Below are 22,137 nucleotides of genomic sequence, written 5' to 3' on the forward strand. Positions count from 1 at the left end.
CCCCGGCGCCGAGCCCTGGCGGGAGCGGGCGGGGCCTCTCGTCACGTGGCGGGGGTGGTGGCGGCCGTTGTGCGGGCCGCTCTGTGAGGGAGGGGCGGGCGGGCGAGAAAGATGGCGGCGGAGCTGTTCCGCGGGCGGGTGGCCATCGTTACCGGCGGGGGCACCGGCATCGGCAAGGCCATCGCCGCCGACTTGCTGGCGCTAGGTGGGCGCGGGGCTCCTCAGGGAGCCCCGGTGGGGCAACGGGGCAAGGTGGGTGTTGGGGGGAGCAGGGCCGGGCGTGAGGTGAAGGCGGGGGATGGAGTTTGAGGAGGCGGGTCAGGGAGTGCTCGGGGGTTGTGGTGCGTTTTGGGGGTAGGCAGCGCTCGGGGAGCGTGCGTGTGAGGAGTTTATGGGTGGGACGTTGTGACAGGAGTCAGTGAATGGCGAGAGCGAGGTGAGGTTGACGTGGGGCTATGTCTTTTGACCCGCTGGCACTTAAAAGATGCGCTGTTTTAAATACAGCGGTCAAAGTGAGGTTATATTAAACCTGGGCCCTTTCTCTCATTCTCCCTCTTAAGTGAGTTTTCGTCTTGTTTACCTGGAGGATTATCTGGTCGTTGAACTGAGTCTTACGAAATAGTATGGTTTTGAACTCTTGTCTGCACAGTAAGCTTAGAGAAATGGTGCTTCTCTCTCAGTGCTTGTGACAGAAATGTCCTGAAGTTAACGTACATCTTCAGCGTGCGCTTTGTGGGTTCTCCTTCTGTGCTGATTATGGAAAAGTGGTAAAATCTGGAGTGAAAGGCACTCTTCTGAGTCATCCACCTTGCAACACCTTTTCTGCAGTTTCAACATAAGTGCTAGGGATCATCGACATCAGACTGTTTTCAGATAATGTTTATTCTCGTGATTGTGTCACTGTCTTCAAAATACCAACACTAGCATTATGCCTCACAGTGCCAGGCTCCTCATGCTTTGCGCTGTTGAAATGTGTACCACGCCATTCCACTGCATATTAAAGAGCTTTCTTTGTTAAGATGGTGTGCTGGGAGACATCTCTGCCTCTCCTGGCCTTTGTCATCTCAGCTTTCCACTTGCTTTGTAGAGCTGAAGTGAGGGGTTAGTTCTGTTACCTTTTTATTACTGGGGAACTAAGCATTTTTTTAAGATGTCCTTACATGCTCCCTTAAAGAGGTGCTTTTTAAGCATCATCGCACTGTTGATTGATGATGTTACCCAATTACCTTAAAATTGTATTTAATTTGATCTGCATTATTTTTCTCAAGCAAAATACAAATAACAAAAGTGTGTGTCCGTAACATCCTAAATAGAAAACAAGGCTGCAAATCTCTACAAAGCACATGTGAGAAAATAAAGAAAGAGTTATGGCTTAAGTCTGAGTAACCTTCCTTTCCTGCAGACTTGCTGGCTACTCCTGACAAGAAGATGGCCGGGAACTATTTCCATGTACACCTTGCTCTTTAGGCTGTATTTTTTTGGAGGGGGGCTGGCTAGAGAGGAAATACCTGTAGGAGCAGTGACAGATAATGCCAGTCATGGTGTACATTGTTTTTATAACTTGCCTTCTTTGAAGCCTTCTGGACAGATTTAAACCTTTCTTCTGGAAACTTGTGCCCCTTTCCCCTGACCCTATCAGGAAATGGACTGGTCATTCTTTGTGAAGAAAAATAAGTGAAGCAGTGTAGGCTTGTACAGTAGGTATCCAGTGTTCCTCAGTGAGTTAGAATCTCCCTCTCCTGCAGTTAGCGTACTTAACAAAAATATAGTCTTTACTGGACCTTATTCTATATCAGTATGTGCATTGATAACAATTTGAGTTGATAAATATAACTGTGCTGCTGTGTTTTAATATTTTGTTTTAATCGGTAATTGTGTGCCATTTTATGAACTCTCCTCTGTGTTAGTCAGGTGGTTGTGCAGGTGATTTGACTTCTTCATTTAAAAAATCAGGAGACGTCAGAGACTAGTATCTTTACACGTGTTGTTTTAAGACAGCCACTGATTGAAGGTGAACCTCCCATTCCTAGGGATATGTAGTTGCAGCACTTCCTTCTGGAAGAATTCAACTCCTTTTTTTTTTTTTTTTTCCAGTTTTACGTATAGTTTCACAAGACAGCCTGAGCCAAATGAACAGCTTGCTGCTCTTTACTCCCACTAGTTATTTTGAGTTGATTCTGGTGTTTGTTTGATCACGATAGGCCAAATTCCACTCAGTAAAATAGCAACAAAGGAAGAAAAAAAAAAACCCACCTGGCAAGATGTTAACTTTTTTTTTTGTCTGTTTGAGGGTGTTGAATTGGTTCGTGTTAAAGCAGATGAGCAGCAGAGCTGTTATGAGGAAGGGATGGCTTCTGCTGTGGTGCTGAGATTATGGAAGGAGGGAACTGGGAGCAAGATGTCCTTGCCTGCTTGGCAGGAGAAGCTAGTAATTTGTTTTACCCATAATATGAAATTACACGCCTGCTGGATTTGCTCTAGGAATTAATTGGCTGTGGTCTGTTTTAGTCTATGTAGTAGCAATCACTGAAGCCTTAAAGCTGTCCTGAGTCCACTGGTGTGACAGAAGAAACTAGAATGGTTGTAGTGTAAGTGCTTGCTATTAATTTGGCACCTGCATTGTTTTTCTCTGTAGAATGAGTCCTTCTGCCTCCAAATGCTGAAAAAAACAGAAGACTTGAGGTTCTGCCTAGTTTTTTCCTCTCCTTTCTGAGCTAGGATTCTACAGAGTGTGGCGGTGCCACAGGGAAGCCTCTGTTCCTGCTGTCTATAGTCTGCAGATAGGAAATAATCTCGTGAGGCTATCATCCTTTCCTTCGGACTCTGTAGGGTTAAAAAGCAGTGTTACATTTGCTCACTGCTAGTCAAAATTACAGCTAGACATACAGTTAGATTATATTTGTGGTTTTAGGAACAAGCATTTTTTGGTAATCAAGATCTGCTGAAACATCTTTAAATCACATAATTGATAAATGAGGCAGCTGTGAGCAGAGGCAGCAAAAGTGATGTCTGAAAGCTACTTTGCTGACTCTGCAACTCACAGGCTATCTTCCCTTCTGCAGGAAGGAGAGGGAACCTCATGGACAGTTTTTTGATTGCTCTTTTCCTGGCACAGTGGGATCTTGTTGCTGAGAAGCATCTGATATCAGTCATTTCTCTCTCTTACAAGAACTTCAACACTGTATCTTCTAGTCAGTGACTAATAAATGCACATCCTACAAGATATCTCCATGATCTTATTAAAAAACTAGCATAACTGTAATTTTAATTATGTTAGCTGAAGGATGTTTAATTTTGTCTCTACAGGTTGCAGTGTTGTTATTGCCTCTCGTAAATTTGACCGATTAAAAGCTGCTGCAGAAGAACTGAATAATACATTTTCTTCCATGTGTCCTGCCAAAGTGACTCCCATACAGTGTAATATCCGCAAAGAAGATGAGGTAAAGACTAGTGATCTTGTTCTGGGGCTTAACATGTCAAAAGGTTATTGTATATATAAATTCTCAGATCTCCAAAGGTCGTCTTTGGCCTTGTCAAAAGTGGCTTAGATCTGGGGAAAGGTGCAGTAAAGCACTGTTAAATTGATCTAGATAAAGATGTGCTTTCCAAGGGAAGACCATTTTTTAGCCAGCTAAGCGAGAAAGCATTTGTAATGGCAAATATTTTTCTGACCATGCATACGTATTTCAGATATTTCTGAGAGAGGGAGGCCTTGGGAACTGGGATGTTATACAGCCGAGCTGGAGCCCACTTAGCATGGTTCTGTGTCACATTTCTGTGATGGCAATGAGGGGGCGTTAACTTGTGAAGATGGAGACCTCAGAATAGTTCCTTCAAACACAAAGTCATAGCATGGAATCTCAACCTTGTGACTTGACACAAGTGGCCTGCATTGTCAGTTTTGCTTGTATTAAAGCAAAAAAGCACCACAGTTATTATTTTTAGTCGTGTTTCAATTTTGGTTACAATTTGAGGTGTGCCATTACAAACTACTACTATCCCAGTTGAGTTTTTTTCTTTATATTACAAAAAAATGGAAGATCAAGAGCAAAAGTATTTAATCCAGTTTCTTCAGAAGTCTGCATTCACCTCCTAAGTTTTTTAATCCGTGTAATTAAACATTTAAAAGTCCAGCATCAGGTTGGACTTTTGACTTATTGAAGACAGCTAGAAAATATTCTAGTAACCACTGATTGCTACATTTTTCTTAACCTTTCAAAGTCTCTGTTAAATTCTAGCATAACTTAACGAAATATTAATGACCTTCAGTAGCTGTGTAGATTCTGGAAATTTCCTAATATACAACCATAAAGCAAATAAAAAATAAAATTCTTCCCTTATGGAACAGCTCATGCCATAAAATATTTATAGTGATATACTTAGACTTTCTCTCCTGAAGGAGATGAACCGTGGGGCTGTGCAGTATGTCACTTCACCTACCATTGAATTTTAGGTTTGTATTTACTAGCATCAGCAGTGCGATATAATAGGTTGTGACAGATGTCAGAGGGCAACTTACATGATTAAAGGTAAAGAGAGAGAAAAAGTTTAAGCCTTCTTTCACATCAGTGTTCTTGCAGAAAGTACTCTGGCATGCTTAATAGCCTTCTGCAGGTGAATCTTATTTCTGCATCAGTTTAAAAATGATTTAGTGGGAACTGCAGTGTTCCGTGAGATGGTAGAGGGCTTGGATGGTGAAATGAGTTAATCTCCACTAAACAAACTACCATTCCTTCTTTGTTTCCTGTTTATTAAGTGTAGCTAAATACATATTTGATAAAACAGCCTTAGATGGCTTTGGAGACTTTTTTGAAGGTGCTTTTAAATCCTTTTTTGTAGTGCTGTGTAAAGTGTTTAGGCATTATTTTGTGTTACTGGTAGCCATGCTGATACTTGGAGAAACTTCTGTCTTTGCTATTACCCTGCAGTTTCATCATAGAATTGTCTTGTTTCCAGTTTAGTTTTCAGCTCTACTCATTTACAGACACACCAGAACTTTCTTAGAACTTTTCATACAATATTGGAGAAGCCTCTATCAGGTGTCCCCTGCCAGTGGAAGTTCTCATAAACCATTGTCATTTTTATATCTGTATCTATTGAAGACAGCGTTGAGAGGAATAAGGTAGATTAAACTCCAGTCTTGAATTTTTCGGTCATTGACTCAGTCTTATAGTTTGACTCAATTCAGTTCTCCAACTGCTCTTACTTCTTTCTGTTGAAGTCCTATTTAGAAAAAAATCACTGTGAAAATTTCATAAGCCTTTTGTGGAAGTTTTGAATAAAGAATGCAATTTCTGTTGCGTATTAACATAAGAACTTACGTGTACCTGCTAAACAAATATTTATCCATTCCAGATGCCCCTCTCCAAGACCAGATATTTTTACCGGTTAGAGGCATCTTGTGATCTTGGTTCTTTAGCTCTCTGTTTTTCTGGCTCTGTCCTCTTCCCTTAGCTCTTTAATGCTGAGATTCTCAAAGATTGCTAAATCCTGGTCACTTATTACTTAATTTCTACAAATTACTATTGGACCAGAAATACGTGGATCACGTTTTCAGCTTTTAAATTTGTAGTGAGGATAGCACTTCCTTACACTTAGGTGCTTGGTGTTTGTAAGTTGAAGCTAGATAAACTTACATTATCAGTCGGTAACTTACACTGCTAAAAACGATCAGAACTTAGAACTGAGGGATGTGGCAGGTTTTCCACAACCCACTGCTCACTATTGCTTATTTATTATATTTTCTAAGGGCAGCAATGGTGAATACTTTTTTTCTAATTTGCACTTGATTACCTTGCAGAGACTAGATGAAAAGTACTTCTGGGCTTTTACTTCTATTCAAAGGCATCATACATCCACTTTCAAAACCTATTCCATTCTTAACCTAAAGTTTAGTGCCTAGGACTTGGAGTCAGGAACAGGGATCAGTAAAAGACGTGGTGAAGGATTTTTCTGGCCTAGGAGGTAAATCTTGAGTAGAGGCAACACAGCAATATGGCTCACTTCAGCATTTTCACAAATACAGGAGTAGCTTCCTGTTTACAGTGGAAGATGGGGTGAGAGGGCATTTAAAGAAACAAGACTTGTACAACTGTGTTGGCTCCATATGCTACTCATTAATAGCTTTACAACTCATTGTCTGGTTTCAGCTTAGTATGAGTGAAGAGTATTTACCTCAGAAATTCACAGAAGCACATTGTTGGGTAGAGAGGACAGCCTCTACAAGTATTCCCTGTGAGTCGTTACATCCTCTTTTTCAGGTACCAAAGAATGTGTGAAGGAGAAAGACCTTATAAATGTTTCAACAAGGGAAAAAAACTTGGGAGTTCAAGCCTCCTTAGATGTCAGCACTGATCCATCACAAGCTACAAAGCCCAGGAAGCTTCCTGAAGAACTACATAATTCATTTAGTATATCCTTTTCTTTGACATCTCACTGAAACCTTTCTAAGAGTAAATCTTTCTCTTAAAGGAAGCCACTGTGATCACCTGTAGGAACAAGCCATCTTCTTACCGTAGCATGCCTTTTCTTTTTTTTTTTTCCTTATCCCTCCATCAGTTGTTCTGTGTTTCTCTAGAGGCCCCTATGAATTTTGTCCTGGTTTTAATTTTGTAATCAGGCAAACTGAGGGGAGGGACTTTGAATAGAGGAAATCTAAGAAAGATGAAAGTGCTTTCAAAATTGCCAGATGATTTTTTTTTTTCCCCTCCTATTGCAAATCTTAAAGTAACTGACCTGCTTTGAAGATGACACAGCTCATTCCTCTTGTGTGCCCTAGTTTGGATTTGTGAAATTCAAGCATTAGAAGATTCATCCCTTAGCATATAGTGCGATATGTCTGTTAGAGTTCTTTATGGCCTAGGAAGAGTCAAAGAAGGTGCAGTGAATTAATTGCTGCAGAAGCTTGATGGCGTATATCATGGGAATAGCTTAATGAATTCACATTTTTAAGTCTCTTAATCTTCATCCTCAGAGGCCCTTTTGCTTTCTATTTTCTAGCAAAGCTTACTTTTCATTTAATGTGCAAGAAATAATCTTGCTTGATAGAGGATTTTCAACCACTGCATAACCTGTCAGGCTTATTTCTGTCACGAGTTTGCTGCTGGTACTTTTGGCTAGTTTTCCATTGAGTGTTTTGTAAAGGATTACAAACCTGTTTTGTTTTTAAAGATGGAAGAGTAGAAGGTTCTGGGATGCCGGTAAGAACACATGAGGTTTCTATGTTCTGTCTTCATAGGGCCTTATCCTGAAGCACTGATTGTGCACCTGTCCCTTATCCTGTGGTCTGGAGTATATGTAGTGATCAATACTGCTTCTTAGTGATTATGAAGTTGAAGTGATTTTAATTATTTGGATATTTTCTAGCACTGCTCACGTAATGTGTTGAACATAACAAGAGCAGGTCAGTTTGCTCTTCCTGAGATGCAGGCCAGACAGCTGTCTGTGTGTGTGCATGTTTTCAAACCAAGCTCTTTTCCCAAAATCCAAGGATCTAATTAATTAATTCCAGTGCCTCAGTGTAACGGTGGCCAGAGTGGAGGAGAGAGACCCCATCCTTTTTCTGTTGTAAAAAGAGCTTTCTATTTATCTTTGTAGGCGTTGGGAAGGGGAAGCATGTGTTTGTGTATCTTAAATGTTGAGCTACAGCAAATCTGTAGGTGGGGGAAAGAAAGACGCGAGGAACTTTTTACCCTTGTAAAGCCTTTGTGCTATATGCTCTGGACAAACATTTCTTGAACTAGCATCTAGGTAAGTAGAAGACATATCCAGGTAAGTGGAAGATAAAACCTTGTACTTCTAGTAGGCCACTGCTCTTCTTGAAATCAGCAATTCAGAATTCTGTCCATACTCAAGCTCCAGCAACAACAACTGCTGCTGGACCAGACCCCAAGGCTAAAATCTATCACTTGGACATCTGACAAACAAGACTTCTTGAGACAGACTCAGTACAGTATTATTTAGCACTTATCTTGTGTCTGAGTTCAGTAGTAGCTTTTATTTTCCAGTAAACTTTATAGCTAGCATAGTTTCAATTGGCTTATAAATCCTTAATGCCTGTCTGTGTGAAGCCTGTAGTGGAAGACTGTGGCTTGGTGGGGAGCTGTGGATAAGAGATTCCTGTTGTCATACTTTAAAATAACACAGCAATAACACAAAGTAAAAATACCTGTTATCACTGTGCAAGAATGCCTACTAGTGCTAGTCCCCGAAGAGCAAATCTCTAACACTCTGTAGTAGATAGTTTGCCTGTTGAGTTTTACTGAAGTTCAAGGTGACCTGTGAATGCATGTGGACATTTGTCCCTTTTCTCTGTGTCAGCAACTACTGTCATCTCAGTTACATCATGGAAGTGTGCTACTGAATAATACTTTTGAGTTGCAGTCGCACAAAAGAGTTCCTTATTGAAGAGCTCCAGTCTTCTGGTTATGTCTGAAGTGCCTGATTTTGTTCTTTTCAGTCTTTTTTCAGAAGAACGTTCTAAACTGTTAGCTCTACCTTGTGCGGTTTTGCTTTGCTTCTGGAGAGAGTCTTTAATAGCTTTTTTATGAAGTTCTTTCTGTGTGGTTTTTGATTAGGAATAGAAAGGAATCTTCTTTAGTTCTCACTGTGATTTAAATGGGTTCCAATAGACTCTCTTCCTCACTGTGCTGGTGGCTGCTGTCACCGTCTTTACTGTAATTGTGAGAAGCACTGCAATGATGCTTTCTCTACAACATAGAAGACATTGTGAAGATTGCTACAGTTGGAGCCATCTGAGCTGTCACAGGAGAGCTTGCTAGCCTTTCCTAGCTTTTGGAAAGCAGAACTGATATGCGTTTGTTGGGGTTTTTTTATTGCCCTGAGAATATGGTGTGACAAGTAGGAACAACAACAGAGTTTCTTAGAATACAACATGTGAACCATTTTGAATTGATAGGTCATAGCAGATTTTGTCCACCTGTTGAAAACTTGCTTGTAATGTCCCTTCTTAGGGGATTTTTCTTCTGTTAATTTGTTGTTTGTTGAGGTTTTTTTACGATTCTTAGCATTTTGCCTTTTTTCTCTCTCTCTTCCCTCCCCACCCCCAGCCTGAATAGCCTTAGTCTGTTCAAACATTCCTTGTACTGAAACCATTTCTCTTCCATAAATGAGCCCACACTTCAGTGACTTATGGAGAACAATATTCAAAGCAAGATTCTCAGGCTGACAAGGAGAAGAGTTTGATATTGCTGAGCAAAGCACAACTTTTGCTGCCTAGTGACAGATAACTTAGTTTTCTCTGGTTGTGAGCAAACCTGGAAGTCTTAGTGTGGCATGGTGGTTCTCACCAGTCATGGGTTTGGGACCGCTGTCACAGGTGTTTTGAGGTTTTTTGTGGTTTCTTTTCCCTCAGATCCCACAAGCTGCAGTGACTGATGTGAGGAATAAGATGACATTCAGAACTTAAAGATGGTGATTTAGGTATTAAAATTATTTTCTTAAGGCATTTTTTCTCAGCAGGCATTATTTTTCAATCAGGCTTCACTCACTATATATTTAGGTTTTCTTCTTCAGAGAGATGCATCCTTACAGGGTCCATACTATCCTGTTAAACCATCCTGAACTGTTAGCAGCACAAGATGTAAGGCAGCTATTTATGAGACTGAGTTGGTGGCACTCTTGGTGAGATACAGATCATGCATTGCTTGTTCTTTTATTTCTGATGTTTTTTACTGCTAACTCAATACAGAGGAAGGCTGGTTGATATCCTTCCCCTAATCAAATCTGTTTCAGCAGCAGCATTGCTCCTGCTGCTTGTTTTTTAGGTTTTTTTTTGGTCTGTGTTTTCTTTGACCACAGATGCTGGATTAACTTTTTATATATGCTTGAGTAGGAATAAGTGATGCATGGTATCTAGTTATAATAGGTAATGTAAGCAGGAAACAGTCATGTTGTCCCATTTACCCTGGTTCTTGAGATAAAGGTTAAATTATTAAGCAGTTGCTATAGAGTTCTTATTACTATCTTGTAATAGGAAAAATACATCAGCTTTGGTATCTGTAAAATCTTTGAATGCTTTGAAATACATTCCCCTCCAGAAGTTCTCTTGTGTTTAGTGTGTGTGATAAAACTGCTGTACTTCCAAAACAGAAGACAATGTAAAAGGCTTAGCTCACAGCCTGTAGCTCATATTAGGTCAGTGTTAGAACTAGGTTTAGGTTCTCAAAATCTCTTTCCTTCTACATGAACTTAAGCCACTCCTTTTCTGCACTGACAGCTTGTTGAGTGAGTGAATAAAATGTCTGTTGCTATTTGCTGTTAATACCTTCTCAGAGTACCCAAAGGTAAGTAGTGCCAGACGGTGCTCTTAATCATAAGTATTCATCCTGCTTATAGTCAGATGGTATCTGCTTAATCAAATATTCACTTTTGTTTTGCTGAAGAAGACAACTTGTAGTATTTCCAGCACTTTTTAGAGTTCAGGTTTTGTAGGGTAGCAGACTAACCTTCCTCGTCTGTGTAAGAAGATTGGCAGTTGCCAACTCATATGTCAGAGCTTTAGTGAATGTACAAAACTTCTAGATGAGAATGTTAAAACTTCACAAGATGACTTATGTTTTCTATTTAAAATGCTCAGGTATACGGGTCAGAAAAAAAACCCAGTAGCTACCTTATATGGAACTCTTCCACCATCTGATGTGAACACCCTCACCCTTGTGAAAAATGTCAGGAGATTCTTAGTAGGTCTTAAGTAGCAGGTTTTTGTGTGTGTGTGTGTTTTTACAAACCTTCAGCAGCTTAAATCCCCTTCTTTCAGTGCTGGTATTCTGTGTAGCACCTGCATTATACCAGGAAGATTTCCTAAGTAAACATGGACTCAGCCCAATCCTTCTTGGCTGACTAAACCTGTCATACCAATCTTCCAGCCTCTCTGAAGGCTGGTACCTCCTCTTTATGTGTGAAAAGGACATGAGAGAGAAAATACTGTCTGAGAATCAAATTGGGTAGATAGCTTAATCAGCATACCACACTAACAAATATTGTTTCAGGTAGAAGCTTTGGTGAAGTCTACACTGAGTCTGCATGGGAAGATTGACTTCCTGGTGAATAATGGAGGCGGCCAATTCTCAAGTTCTTCTGAAGCCATCCGTGCAAAAGGGTGGAATGCTGTGATAGACACGAATCTGACAGGGACCTTCTACTGCTGCAAAGCAGGTAAGGACTGACCATTAAGCCTTTTTTGTTTAATTGTTTTGTTCTTTACAGCAATACCAGCAGACAAGAAATGTAAAGTTTCCCTACCTTCTTTTTTCACACACTTCTCTGACAGCAGATATTTGTTTCCATGAATCTCATCCAAAGCTTTATATTAAACTGTACGTTACATTTGTTCATATATACAAGCGTACATTTAGGCAAGTATGATCTTCTGGTTAAGGCCAGGTTTGGTGAGTCACTTGGCTTGGATACTCATTTAAAAGACTATAGGAAAGCCACTTAACTTCTGTGGCCTGTATTCACTGTGTGTAACAGGAAAAGATTTCTCTCCCATTAGGAATGTAAATTTAAAGTTAAATTTAAATATGATATGTGATTCTCAGATAGCATTGGGAATGTGGAAATGAAAGTAATTTACATGGAAGCATGAAATCTTGATTGCCACCAAAAGGCTTCTTGACAAACATTGAGCCTTACCTGGACCGCACCTGTTATCTCACCAATCCAGTGGTGAGGCTATGGTACGAAGAGCAGATTGTGTATCTATATCTGCACGGGAAATGTGTAGTGTAATTGGAGTTAAGGCTCCAAATTTGGCTTCCAGTTGGCAAGTTCATTTGTATGCATTTCTTCTGATATTTAAGGTTATCTTCCTCCTTCATACAGTGTACAATGCCTGGATGGAGGAACATGGTGGAGTCATTGTCAACATTACTGCTGCCGTGAGAAATGGGCTTCCTGGAATGTCGTAATACATATTTTATTTTTACATTTTCCTATATTTTTTCCCCTAGAAGTACTAATTGCTCCTGAATACTTCATTTTAGAAAGGTGTGCACTGGGCAGCAGTAGAGTATAGAAATACGGTAGTTAGGTCAAGAGAGAGCAATAGTATCACTTGGCTCTATGTGTGGGGATCTCTTATTAATTCAGTAGAGACTAGAGGAGTAAATGGCATCTCTGGTCTCTGTCAACTTGTTTGTAAGAAACTATGAAGCAAGACTTGCCAGTGAAGCTTTCACTGGAAGTGGTATGCTAGGGGGACTAGTTGCACTGAAATGTAACCTTTACTTGTTCTCTCTCCAAATTTCTGGAGGGTTTGCAAGAGCTTGGCACCTGTTGTTTTCTTCTACTGTTAGTTTACAGGTCTTGATGGTGTAATGAGTTATGGGAGTTGGACTGGGAACAGGGGACTAGGAGGAACATTTCTAGTATGTTACCAGGTTTTGTCTTTGTCCTTTGAGTCACGTAATTCCTGCCTTTCCCATTTTCCTTTTTACTCTCGCTTTGTAGCCATCTTTCTTGGAGAAGGTCTCTGATGCAGAGAATGGGTTCTATTTGCTCTGCTCATTTTTTGACTGGGAGAAGGCTCACGGGTACAAACATATTACCACATTTGTAGTTCTTTTATACTGACACAAATGATCACAGCTGTCTACATGAATATGCAGCATCCTCTCCATATCCCTATGTGTACTATATTTGTTCAAATTTCTTTATCCTCAAAATGGGGGTGAGCAGGAGTCTTCCTGTTTGAAACTTTTCCACCAAAAAGTTCCAATTTGTTGAAATAGAAATAGTGCTCAGAAAATGAATTGTTTCAGTTCTTTTCAAAGGAAATTTTGAAGTTATCAAAGTGCTGCTTTCTGACAGTTTCTTAATTGAAAAAAGTCTGAATTTCTTCTTTGAAACTGCCTATTTTTTTAAACTTTGAAATTGAGTTTCTATTGAAGAAAATATAAAAATATAGTTTGAGCAAATGTTACGTTACCACTCTTTGTCCTGATTCAGTGTTGAAAGTTTCCAAAATTTAAAATTTTTAAGGAACAGCAAAATATTTTCTTACTTGTTCTTGGCAGTACAAATAAATTTAGAGATCCACAGGGTGGTGCTGAAGCTACAATTATTTGAGTTTCTCCACTCTGGTTAAGTCTCATTGAATTGTCACAGCAAATAGGCTGAAGCTATATTTGAGAGTTGAACCAAGAGATAAAAAAACTAATTCTGACTAATAGTGGAAAAAAATTTCCCAAATAACTGTTGCGTGTGGATGTAGATGGATAGACAAAACTACTCTCAAATTAAATTCCTGTTGAACTGATACTTGTTTTAGAAATATACTATTGAAAAAGACTTGCCTTTACAAGTCCAGCCACCACTCATGCCAAAAATCACCTGATACAGTTTTTCGTAAGTATTAGTTTTGAACATAAAACTAGTCAAGTTTGTTTGCTTATAGTGTACCTGGAAGTTATTTATTTCTGGCCTAAATGTATGAATAAGTTGGGTTTTCTTATGTTTTTCTTAAGTGTTCCTTATTCCTTTCCTGGTATCTGAGAATCTATTGTATCTATCTCCTCTGTTTTGCTAGGCTAAAGGAACTAAACTCTGTTAGTTTTCTCTGAGTCCCACTGTCCGTTATTCACTGCAGTAATTTTGTCTGTATTTGTTCAAACTTGTAATCATTTCAGACTAGTGTCCTATAGCAGCAAAGTGTGTGAGATCACTCTGCCTATGGTCATCTCTATCTCCATCCGTCTATAGCAATTTTTGAATAGTGGCTTATTTTAATCATGTTTGTCAGAAGATCTAAACTATTTTTCAGACCACTGTCCTTCCAAGTGTTTCTTTACCTATGCAGCCTAGCTTTCGTAGTTTTACACAGTTTGAACTTTGCCTCCAGTTGTTTTTCATTTTATAAGCCTGCTTCTGCAGTAGAATGTAGCTGATCCTGTGTTACGCTGTGGAAGAGATGGTAAGTATTTCCAGAAATTACAGGAAATCATAGCATAGCTTGTTTGAACTGTGAAGCTATGGTCAAACTTGCAAACTAGAACATCTCTCTCAGATGCTTGGTCCAGTCATAGAAAGCTACTCTGACTACCCTAGTGAGGCTGTGGTAGAATTAACATTGGGCACTGTTAGCTGAGGGAACAGATATTTCTTTTGCTTTCTTTTCTCAATAGGCATACAGGAGCTGCAAGAGCTGCAGTGAATAACCTAACCAAGACTCTAGCTTTAGAATGGGCCCACAGCGGAGTAAGAATCAACAGTGTTGCTCCTGTAAGTAATGGCAAATGATCTGATTAAACTTAGCCATCATATGTGTTCATGGTTAAAACTTTCAGACCAAAAGGGTTTTTAAAACCTATAGTCTGTAACTGTTTGTGGATTATTTATGTATTTATTTATTTATTTATTTATAATTCCCTCATCTATGTTCTTCAGATCATTTGAGAGTGTTTTGTACTGTTTGGATGACGAGCCAGAGATGTGGGATAAAATGGCTTCTGCTTTCTGCTTTAACTTGGCATTCTTGGGTTTTTTTCCTAGCTTAATGAATTGATACCTGGGAGGAGTTGGTAACCTGTCTTACAAACCCTTGACATAAAATTACCAAATGCTTTGTGTTTCAGTAATGAGTACATTATTTCTGAGTTCACAAAACTTTTTCTATTTGAGGTTCAGGTATGCTGATGATTTCTACCTGTCTTTACAAAGTTATGCTACATGTTAAGTTAGACTAGTTTTAGGCATAAAAAGACTATTTGGAGTGGACCTTCTCTCAAAGAAATTATATGTAAAAATGTGTGTTCTGATTTTTTTCTTGTCAAATATATGCAGACAGGAAACCGCTATACAGGTCAGCTAAAATATGCCTACCTCACATTTCTGAGGAAGTAGGTAGCATGTAGCAGTTGTTTTAAATAACTGTATGGAAAGAGCAGCTATATTTTCTAGTGCATGGTGCTGCAGATACAGAGGTTATATAGAAGCCCTAGGTTTGACATTTGAGATTCTGATTTGTGTAATCTTCACTCTTAATCACAATTTGTTTTGCACATTTATTCCCTTGAAAACAAAAAAGGAAAGGCAAACTTTGCCCAGTTACTTCTACATTCAGAATTTCTCTTACCTCACAGTATAGTTAAGTGTCAAATTTGTTTAACTGGTCCCTAGGAAGATCTTTCTACTATCTTTGTAGGATGTCTGTATATCTCGTTGTGCCTCTTGTCCTAAAACATCTGGCTCGCTTTCTTTGGCATAGCACAGAATGCTTAATGGCAGATGTGTGATGATCATTCAGGTCATGGCTCTTATGTAGCCTCTGGAGGCCCAGCTCATCTGGAGACTTGTTAAATTTTAAGATCTACTTGCTTGTTTTTCCTGTTTATTTGTTTTTTCTGATTTATCAAGTCTTGGGGAAGTAAGTAATTAAGACAGCATTATTATGTGAATATTTTTTTCAGGCATGCTAATTACCTAATGAATCATACTAATTATACTTTATAGCACTTGTCAAAAGAAGTTTTTGACAAGCCAACGCTTCAGCGGTTTGGCTCTTTCAGAAGTATTTGCTAGCTTTGTTACTATCCTGGTAACAAAAATCCATGTTGTAGTTACAGTAATACTTTATATCCTTCTGTCACCTTTATGGACACACTAGGTCTGTGGTAACCATACAAAACTGTTACTGCTTTATAGGAGCAGAGTAACATGTAGGGAATGGGTGCATAGAGAGGGAAACATGCATTCTAAAAAAAACCACTTTCACGTGTGAGTTACTTCCCTAGCTCCCAAAATATAGTCACTCACATTTCATGGATATCTTAGAATAGAAATCTTAGCATGTACTCCATGGAAGAGTTCAAATTTTTTTATCTTACTTGAACTTGAGTCCTAAAGGTTCTGTCATAACTAATCTATGTAACCTTGTGTCCCCATTGCTGTAGCCTTCATCTTGCCTCTGAAGTCTAAACTGGACTGTATGATCATCAGAGCAAAGAGTTGCCTATTTCTATAGCAGCTAAGTAGGGAGAGTCTGAATTCTGACTGTGAAATCTGTCCCCTTCCGTAATTCACAATAAAATCAATCTAGTGTTTTTATGGTTTACAACAAACTGTTGAGAACTTGTTCTTGGGGCTTTATAGTTTTCTGCTGTAAGTTTATATGAAATGATTGTAATTTCAAAACAGTCTCTGAGTTTCTTCTTTATACTCTCCACTTCATAGTTATTGAAGTGACAGTGGAGAATTGGAATAATCTGAATTATTGCGCTTGAATAGAGATGTGGCTAGCAGCCAAATTACCTTCTTGTAGAAATTATACCATTCCATTAAATTTAAAAACTTGCATTCAAGTGCTGTTCAGATAGTTTAATCCCACAGAAAATACCAGTAATGACAACTTCACAATTTTACATTTATCACAGTTTAAACATATGCAGGAGAACGTAATTTTCACTATGCTGTTTTAAAATAGGGAATAGTATTTTCGGAAACTGCTGTTGCAAACTATGGAGAACAAGGTGCAATGATGTGGTTAAACACCGTGCCAAAGATTCCTGCCAAGAGGTTAGCAGTTCCTGAGGAGGTAACGTATTTCAGAACATTTTTAATATTTCTACTTCTGTGTCTCTATTTTGAAGCCACTTTATTATGTGGAGAACAAAAAAAGACTTAGTTTTGCACCGTAATGTAATACTAAAAAAGAAAAAAGCTTGTAATAATGTGTAGTAGTACCAAGTGGGAGACTTAACCAGTAGTCACTGTTACACTGAAAATTTAATTTAGATGCCTCTTATAGCTGAAGTGTTTCATAGTAGACATTAATTCCTGAAAAGGTTGACTTCCAGCAGGGAGCACTAAGAGAATGAATATTAATGTGAAAAAAGTGTATCTTAAAAGTACTTAGCTCTCTTCCACAAGAATGTGCATCTTTGATAAACTGGTCAATTTTTTTGTTTGAGTTTTGGCATCTGATGTGGATTTTTGAGAGCTTACTGTTTTCATCTGTTATGTACTTGATGTTTGTGCCTGGAAAGATGGCCTTAAGACTGTTACGGTTTTCATTATTGAGTAGGAAATGTTGCTATGCCTTGCCTGTAAAAGTTTTTACAAGCATCTTTGCTATGAACAATTCCCAGGAGTTTAAGACAGATTAAAATTGTCATTCTTTTGTTAGATCTCTTCTGCAGTGTGTTTCCTACTATCTCCAGCTGCTTCTTACATAACTGGGATAACCATGGTTGTGGATGGTGGCCACAGTTTATATAGCCAGATCCTAGAAATACCTGGTAAGAAATGGGCTACAAAATAATACCCTTCAAGTGACTGAAGTTGGGCAATGGGAGGACACAAAAGTAAAATGCTTGGTTTCTCAATCAACTAAGTATGTTGTTTTATTTGTTTTCCTCAGATCATGACAGATGGCCCTCACCACCAGAAGGAAAGAACTCTGAAATGCTTAAAGAGTTTCTTTCTGGCAAGTTCAAGCCAAAGCTGTAAAAGAATGAGATTTCACCATATTCCCAGTTGCATACTTGCTGATAATCTTGTTTTGTGATTTGGGCATGTTTTTCTCAGTAATATATATTTTTTTTTGCTCTTGTGTAACTACATTGAGTGCCTTGATTATCATTGGTATATATTTAAAACTTGGAAGGCTGTACATAGTAAATTTCTTCTCTGAAAACACTCACTGCCCTGAAAACATTCAGTCTCTTGGGAAGAGAAGGTATAAAAGAAATTCTCCATTTGTACAGGCATTAAGTAATGAAGAATCTCAGTCAGAAGTGAATAAAAAAAGATACTTATTTTGAAGAGAAGGGGGCAGAGAGGGAATGTTTCGGAATCCTTCTATTCTGAATGAATTTGGGGAGAAGATAATTTAAATCTCTGTTATTATTAGTTGCATTGGTAACCCTTGAGGTAGCTGTTAGCTCTATGCTATTTCTGTTCAGCCACACACTGAGTGTTCAACAATGATTTTAAAGACTAAGTAGGGGTAGGTATTTCTCTGAAAAGAATTAAAAATACGGCAGAATACTGTTATTAATGTTTCAAACTAATATGGCATATCATATTGGGAATGTTTTGAATTGTTTGCAGATAAAACAACATAATGGAGTTAAGCTGGCTGCAACTTATATTTGGTAATAGAATAATCTGATAATAAACTTAAGCTTTAACATACAGTGATGAAAAACAGTATAGATTCAACAATTTGACATGCAAAGTCTTGAAGCAAAAGCTGTGGTGTATATTGCAGTCCTTTCTGCAGTATGCTATACTGTTAAAAGGAGAAACTCGGAATCCTTCATTTACCAGTTAAAACGCTTTCTATCCATACTGTGATGTCTTACAATGTTAACACAATTTTGTTCACCAGTGTCTCTAAAATAGGTGTGATTTTTGTGATCAATGCAGAGATTCCATTTAAAAAACCAGAAATCTTGCAATATGTTGCTCCAAGAGGCTAGAATTGTTATTGTTCATTTCTTTTTATTCACTTTAAGGCATGTCTGATAACTTTAATCAAAATATAAAAAATAAGTGGTGACTGTGTTTGCTGTAACAACTGAAATTTGTGGAATCAAGTTGCTGATATGGAAGTGACCTCTTTAATACTTCATTTAGGATTGAATGTAAGAGTCTCTGCCAGTTGTTTGTTCTCTGCAAAGATGTTTGACTTTTGTGTCTTTCATTAAAACATGGGAACTTACATGGGTACATGTAGACTGCTTTTTCATGAAAATCTGAATGCCACTTTTGTGGGGGAGGAGGAGTTTGAGCCAAAATACTTTCTCCTGATACATCCTTAGTAACTGAGTGGTCATTTATGTGGTTGTGAGAAACTTGTACAGAGATAAAACCAGCTTTTTTCAAACCTCTTGTGCAAGGTATATTTTGATTATTGCAAATGTTAGTTCAGGGTATGCAGCAAGAGAATTCCTGGAAGAAAATGCACCTGTTAGATAACTAACTCTAGAAGCCTAGCCCATTGCATTTAAGTGAAATTACTTAGTTTGTTAAGAGATTGTTTCTACATTCTTAACATCTTCCTGTAAAAGAAGGTTAAACATGAACAGGCTCGAGACTTGTGGAATTTACTTTCTCTTCATGTTTAACTGTGAGCTTCTGTGATACGTGTGGACTGTAGATTTGTGAAATGGAAGTGATTTGTTAAAACTAAATTACTTTTATTATATACCAGAACTGTTCTCTACAGGATTTGAGCATAAATTTGGAAATAATTATTTTACACTGTTGCAAATTTCCTCTTTAACTTTGCTGGAGTCTGAATATTCATAAAGAGGGGAAGTTTATACATGATGGTGGTGAAATGCATCACTCATCTCAGTGAAACGAAACATTAGAAAAGTGAGCATTCTCCTGTGTGGGAGACATGTTCAGTCTGCAATTAATAAACTTCTCCACAAGTAAGAACTATAACAAACCTTTCCACTTGCACTGAATAGAAGGAACGTTTATTTGACCTTGCCTTCTTCCACTTCCATCAAAGCAATGGATCTATTAAGAAGATTAAGCTAGTTCTTCAGGAGAGGCTTGTTCCTGTGTGTGCTTTCTTCCCCGGCAAGAAGTTGAAACAGCCAGCATTTGTGGAGCCAAATGTGCTGCAGCTTAGTGCAATAGGAGAACATACTCAGAATACTCTAGGGGTAAGTACGATGTAAGAATGCAGAAAATACATCCTCGAAAAGAAAAGGGGAAACATCAGTGTTCTCTATTTTTTTTGCTTTTTCTTTTTTTTTTCAGTAATAATATTAATGTCCTCTATGTGTTGAGGCTTACTGTGCACAATATTAAAATGCTTATCACATTATATTAGTTATAAGGATACTGACTCTTGCTGTAATAGTTTTGCAATGATCACAGCCTCTCTTTTTTTTTTTCCCCCCCCCCCCCCCCCCCATTTTTCTTCTTGCACCAGGGAGAACATGAAATTTTACTTTGGTCTTTGCCTGTTCGGTCCATTTTTATGCAGATTAAAATGATTTTAAAAGTTTTGCAGTGCCTTGCAGAAACCCAGTGTTCGTGTCAGCTGGCAGCATGAATGTTTCAGGTTTCTGCTGTTAGTGCCACAGATAATATAAGCTGTAGCAAAGCTCCTATGCTGCTGTTGTAACAACAGCCCTTGATCAAAGGGCATTGAGAGGTTAAAAAAAAAAAGGGTGTGGTAACAAAAACATCCTTGACCTCTATAAGATCTAGGTATCTGAAGTTCAGAGAACAGGGCTTGATTTCATTTTATTTTACAAGGGAGGTGAATGCAACTGTGGGAAAAGGGCTAAGGAACCTTAGGAGGAATCAAGGAGATTATTGACCAAACACTGAAACTTAAACGTTTGCTGTACTGTACAGTTGTAATAAGAGAAGAATGTTAGAATGACACATTTACCATTCTGTTAGAAATCTCTTTTCAGTTGCTTTAATATTTACCTCTGGCTAAACCTGTACCTATTCTGCCTACCCCCTATCAGATACTCATTTGACTGATAAATAGGTGCTTATCCACTGTCTGGTGTTGTATCTGAATATGTGTTGTAGAACTTTACATTTATGAAAGCAGTGTAGTTCCATGAAGGGGAATTTTTATCAAGTGTATGTGCCTTATGTTTTACAGATATTCTTTGTGTTAAGCAGAATACTGATTATTCAGGGTATTTAGCATAAAATGAAGTTTGATTAGTCAGGGGGTTTGCTTAGTGTAAAATGAAGTCTGTGTGGTAAAAATCGTCATTCTTTAAAGATTAACAGTCATCGTGTTTGCTAAAGGCAATATAGTCTGTGTAGTGTCATTCTGCAGTAAGGTCCATTGTCTGCCTTAAGATGTAAATGAATGAATACAAGGCAACAGTTGCTTGTTGCAAGCTTTTATGGCTATGTTTAGTCTTCTGAATCGTTGTATAGAACATCCTGTATAATCTTTAAGAAAGCATGCTATTTGCCAGGTAGTGTAATTTCATATACTTCTAATCAGCATCTCCTAGTTTACTTTTGCCATCTCGACTAGCAGACTTGCATTAAATGGCTGAGTAATGTAGACATTAGGGGAATAATCTTATTAGTAGAGTCAACAGTGCCTGTGTTCTGGATTACTGAATATGGCTGAGTCCTAAAGGTAAATGAGTTGCTCTGTAAACTTCAATGACAGGGTTGGAGCAAACAAACGTACCAGTACTGCTGCTCAGGCTCATTTATAGTGTGCTTTTTCCAGAGAAGCAACTCCATACCTGAATGACTACTGTGTTTTTCCCATACTTAGGTCATTTCAGGTATTACAGACAAGCCAATAGCTAGCTGCTCTTTATTTATTTTGTTTTGGAGCTAAACTTAAATGTCTTGGGCAGTGGGAATGCATCCTGAAATGCAAAATACTAAGTGTGATGGGAGATTCCAGTCTGGATAAGAAATACAGTTGCTAGGGGGGAAGATGAAGCCTCTTATGAATCTTCCAGCAGAGGTTTAGGACTGTCCTCCCCAAGCTATTTGCTCCTCCGGTCTTTTGGCATCAGCCTCACAGTGATGAGGCATTTATATTGAGATGAACTAGAATTACTGAGATGCAGGCAGATGTTTCCTTGTCTCATGGAAAGGCAGAGGAGCACAGCAGACAGGTAGGACTATCAAATGCTTGAAATAGTACTCAATGCATGCGAGCTGGATTTAAATTTATAAACAGAAGGTTGGTCCTCCTGCTGGCGAGGAAGGACTCTTGATCATGTTATAATATCCTGGCATCACAAACTTTATGCTACTGCTCTTCCCAAAAGAAGCCGTTTTGACTTCCCTTATCTGCTCTATCTCCAGCAGCTTGTTCCTATGCCAGGTAACTCGTCTTTTGATTAAAAAATATGAAATTAATCACTTATTTAATTAGATACTTTTCTGGATGTAGTTCAAAACGTGGTAACATGGTAATATGGCGCCAGCTATAGGAAGGAGTGGTGGCGAGGCAAAGAAACTTGGGGAGGAAAAGGAGGATGAAGGCACGGCCATGAAAAGCATCTGGTTTGTTCCCATTTAAAGTGTTTAGAAGCTGTGGCTTTAGCGTTAACTAATACAGGCACTTGTTAGCCTCAAGCAGTACGTCTAGAAGGTGAGAACCTCTTATTGCAATGAGGTATTGATTCTGGAATCCAGGGAGAGCCACAC

At 38.6% G+C, this 22,137-nt stretch overlaps 1 protein-coding gene across 1 annotated transcript; it reads left to right on the top strand.

The window, feature by feature from the left end:
• The first annotated feature begins 94 nt into the window (after positions 1-94).
• On the top strand, positions 95-18,538 carry PECR (peroxisomal trans-2-enoyl-CoA reductase). Its single transcript, XM_010568470.1, has 8 exons — positions 95-205; positions 3,307-3,440; positions 11,010-11,175; positions 11,845-11,926; positions 14,145-14,241; positions 16,442-16,552; positions 17,144-17,255; positions 17,378-18,538. Exons 1-8 carry the CDS (start codon positions 112-114, stop codon positions 17,464-17,466), a joined length of 885 nt encoding a protein of 294 aa, XP_010566772.1. The 5' UTR covers positions 95-111; the 3' UTR covers positions 17,467-18,538.
• Positions 18,539-22,137: the final 3,599 nt, after the last annotated feature.

The sequence above is a fragment of the Haliaeetus leucocephalus genome, unplaced genomic scaffold (assembly GCF_000737465.1).
Source record: "Haliaeetus leucocephalus isolate CR32 unplaced genomic scaffold, Haliaeetus_leucocephalus-4.0 Scaffold1, whole genome shotgun sequence".
Lineage (NCBI taxonomy): Eukaryota > Metazoa > Chordata > Aves > Accipitriformes > Accipitridae > Haliaeetus > Haliaeetus leucocephalus.